The following is a 2250-nucleotide window of genomic DNA, read 5'->3' as shown; positions in this document are numbered from 1 at the left end:
CCCTAAACTTTGAAATAATAAGTTTGTTTAATGCAGAACAAGAGCTAAATACATACAATATCATAAAGTAATGCTTATTTTAGTGATTGTTTTTAATCGATAGGGGAAAAAAAACTATTTTGAAACACTGTTTTGCAAGGTAGTGTAGGTATACACCGAGGGGAAAATGGTGATTCACATGGCCTCACTGACATTGGGCAACAGAAGACTGGAAAAATGCTGCTTGGTCTAATAAGTTAATTTCTGAAAACAGTTACCCAGCTTATAAACCATCAGATCACACATTTAGGCTTGCACAGAAGCTGTTTTTCCTCAACCATTATTAATTTACTGAGTTTTTTTCTCTATTTATTGAGAGAAAACGTCCAAACCATCAAAACATCACCAAATTAATGTTTTGTCTACAAGTGGTCAAGAAATAATAATCAAATAATCAGGGCATTTTTGAATAAGTTATTCTAATTAACTGATTCTGAGGGGCTCGTGTGGGAGTCACCAATTGATTTTTCATTGATTCTTTCCCCTTCCGCTACTCTGCTACACACCCAGTTCTTGTTGAGTCTGGCTCTCTTCTCCAGACCCTCCTGCAGCTGTGTACCAAGCCCGCCCGGCCGGCCGAAATCGTGCACTATCCTACGGGTGTGGCTCAGCTCCTCGAGGGGCAGCAGGGGCTCCAGCGCCCGCAAGTAGCCCTGTAGGGTTTGGGCCAGAGGAGGCACCGGCTGTGGGGGCACCGAGGAGAAGAAACACAGCTCCTGCCTCAGGGAAACCTGCAGGTGGAAGGTGAAGAGGTGAAATAGAGTTCCTCATTTGAAAATGCTGAAAGAGCAGTAAGTGCATGTGAGCACAGTGCAGGAACTTCCTCAGAGGTTTGACCAAATGCCAGAGAGTGCAGGGCGTTTCAAGAAAAGGAGTCAAAGATATGACAGTGGAAGCAACACCCGCTGCTTCTTGTCCGTTTATCATCCGTTTCTTCTCACGCAGAGAGACTATAACAAGGCTTCAGCGTTTTAGCATGACAGCAAGTGTGAAAACAAACGTCGACTCACCCGGGACAGCCATGCTCTGCAGGTCCCTGAGTGAATGTTCCTAAAAATCATCTTTCCTCGCGTCACAAATCCGCTCCGTGTTCAAAGGTGTGACACACAAAAACCCCCAGCTGGGCCTTTTTAGCTCACGACAACTTCTGCACAGTTCGCGCGAGGTCAGACGGGCAAAATGAAGCCCGGACCACCTCCTACTTCTCCACGATGGCTGCAGAGCACAGTCCTCATCGCTCGACACGCATTAAGTTTGAACTCGTTTATATTTCGGGAGAAAAACCGAGCACAGCCTGCCCCTTCCTTCGAGCCGAGGGCACGCGAACCCTCACGTACCGTGCAGAAGTGACAAACTGGCGCACGTGCGGACGTGAAAATGTTTCCGTAAACAGCTACGTGACCGAGACAAAGGGCGCACTGCCGCCCCCGTCCACGGGGTGTCGCTGTTAGGCCTGATGACCTCACAAAGGGCGGGTTTGTTCGACATTGTAACCCGAGACTACATAAAAACATACCTGATACCACTTTTTACAGCTGCGAAAATGCAACAATAATCGTGTATTTTAGTATTATTTTCTGAATCGTCTTCTAACATCGTATTTTATTAACTTTATCTACTGGAGGTAGTGCAGGTAACTACAAGAACAAGGTTAAATGCAGTGTTCTTGATGTCACTGATGTTACACTCACTCACACAGAGGTCATTAATAAATAAGACTATGATCAAGAGGTGATTTCATGACACCGACATCGCATACATGGCTTGAACAGACTACACTGAATCCACTCTTGAATTTGGGTACCATGTCGTAATCGGGTATCCTAATCATAAAAAAAGTGCTAGTAAGGGACGCCATCTTTAGGGTGAGCCTGTCAGAGAAACAGCAAAAATTTATGAGTGACCAAATCAACAGTCTGTTTTGTTTTTAGAAAGAAGCTTGGCAACATCACAATATCTAACAAAATCTTGAGAGGGATGCAGGTCATTTTCAAGGTCTACAATCAACAGATGCTGTCATGAAGGTACATACAGAAGGTTTACAACAATGTGTAAACTATTGATTACATGTTTGAGCAGGCAACTACAGGCCACAAGGCTAAAAGGAGCAGCACGGGTTTAGTTCCTTCTCCTACCGCATAAGCAACCCAAGGGTTTCTCAAGGCAAAGACATGATATATTCTTGAGTGGTCTGAACCCAACACAGCATGC

The 2250-nt window shown here is 44.8% G+C and overlaps 1 protein-coding gene across 1 annotated transcript; it reads right to left on the bottom strand.

The window, feature by feature from the left end:
• Positions 1-18: 18 nt before the first annotated feature.
• On the bottom strand, positions 19-1467 carry LOC106455958 (carnitine O-acetyltransferase-like). Its single transcript, XM_013907858.1, has 2 exons — positions 1050-1467; positions 19-770 (listed from the first exon to the last, which is right to left on the bottom strand). Exons 1-2 carry the CDS (start codon positions 1098-1100, stop codon positions 459-461), a joined length of 363 nt encoding a protein of 120 aa, XP_013763312.1. The 5' UTR covers positions 1101-1467; the 3' UTR covers positions 19-458.
• Between the last annotated feature and the right edge of the window lie 783 nt (positions 1468-2250).

Source organism: Pundamilia nyererei, unplaced genomic scaffold (genome assembly GCF_000239375.1).
Source record: "Pundamilia nyererei isolate P.nyererei 1_Seehausen unplaced genomic scaffold, PunNye1.0 scaffold00561, whole genome shotgun sequence".
Lineage (NCBI taxonomy): Eukaryota > Metazoa > Chordata > Actinopteri > Cichliformes > Cichlidae > Pundamilia > Pundamilia nyererei.
The sequence above is the reverse complement of the archived record's forward strand: the minus strand, read 5'-3'. Positions and strand labels throughout refer to the sequence as shown.

Bases quoted from the DNA above. Each gene is read 5' to 3' on its own strand.
- LOC106455958 (XM_013907858.1), bottom strand. From the start codon at position 1,100: ATGATTTTTAGGAACATTCACTCAGGGACCTGCAGAGCATGGCTGTCC. The intron at 771-1,049 runs GTGAGTCGACGT...TTCCACCTGCAG, and splicing joins GCAGAGCATGGCTGTCCCGG to GTTTCCCTGAGGCAGGAGCT.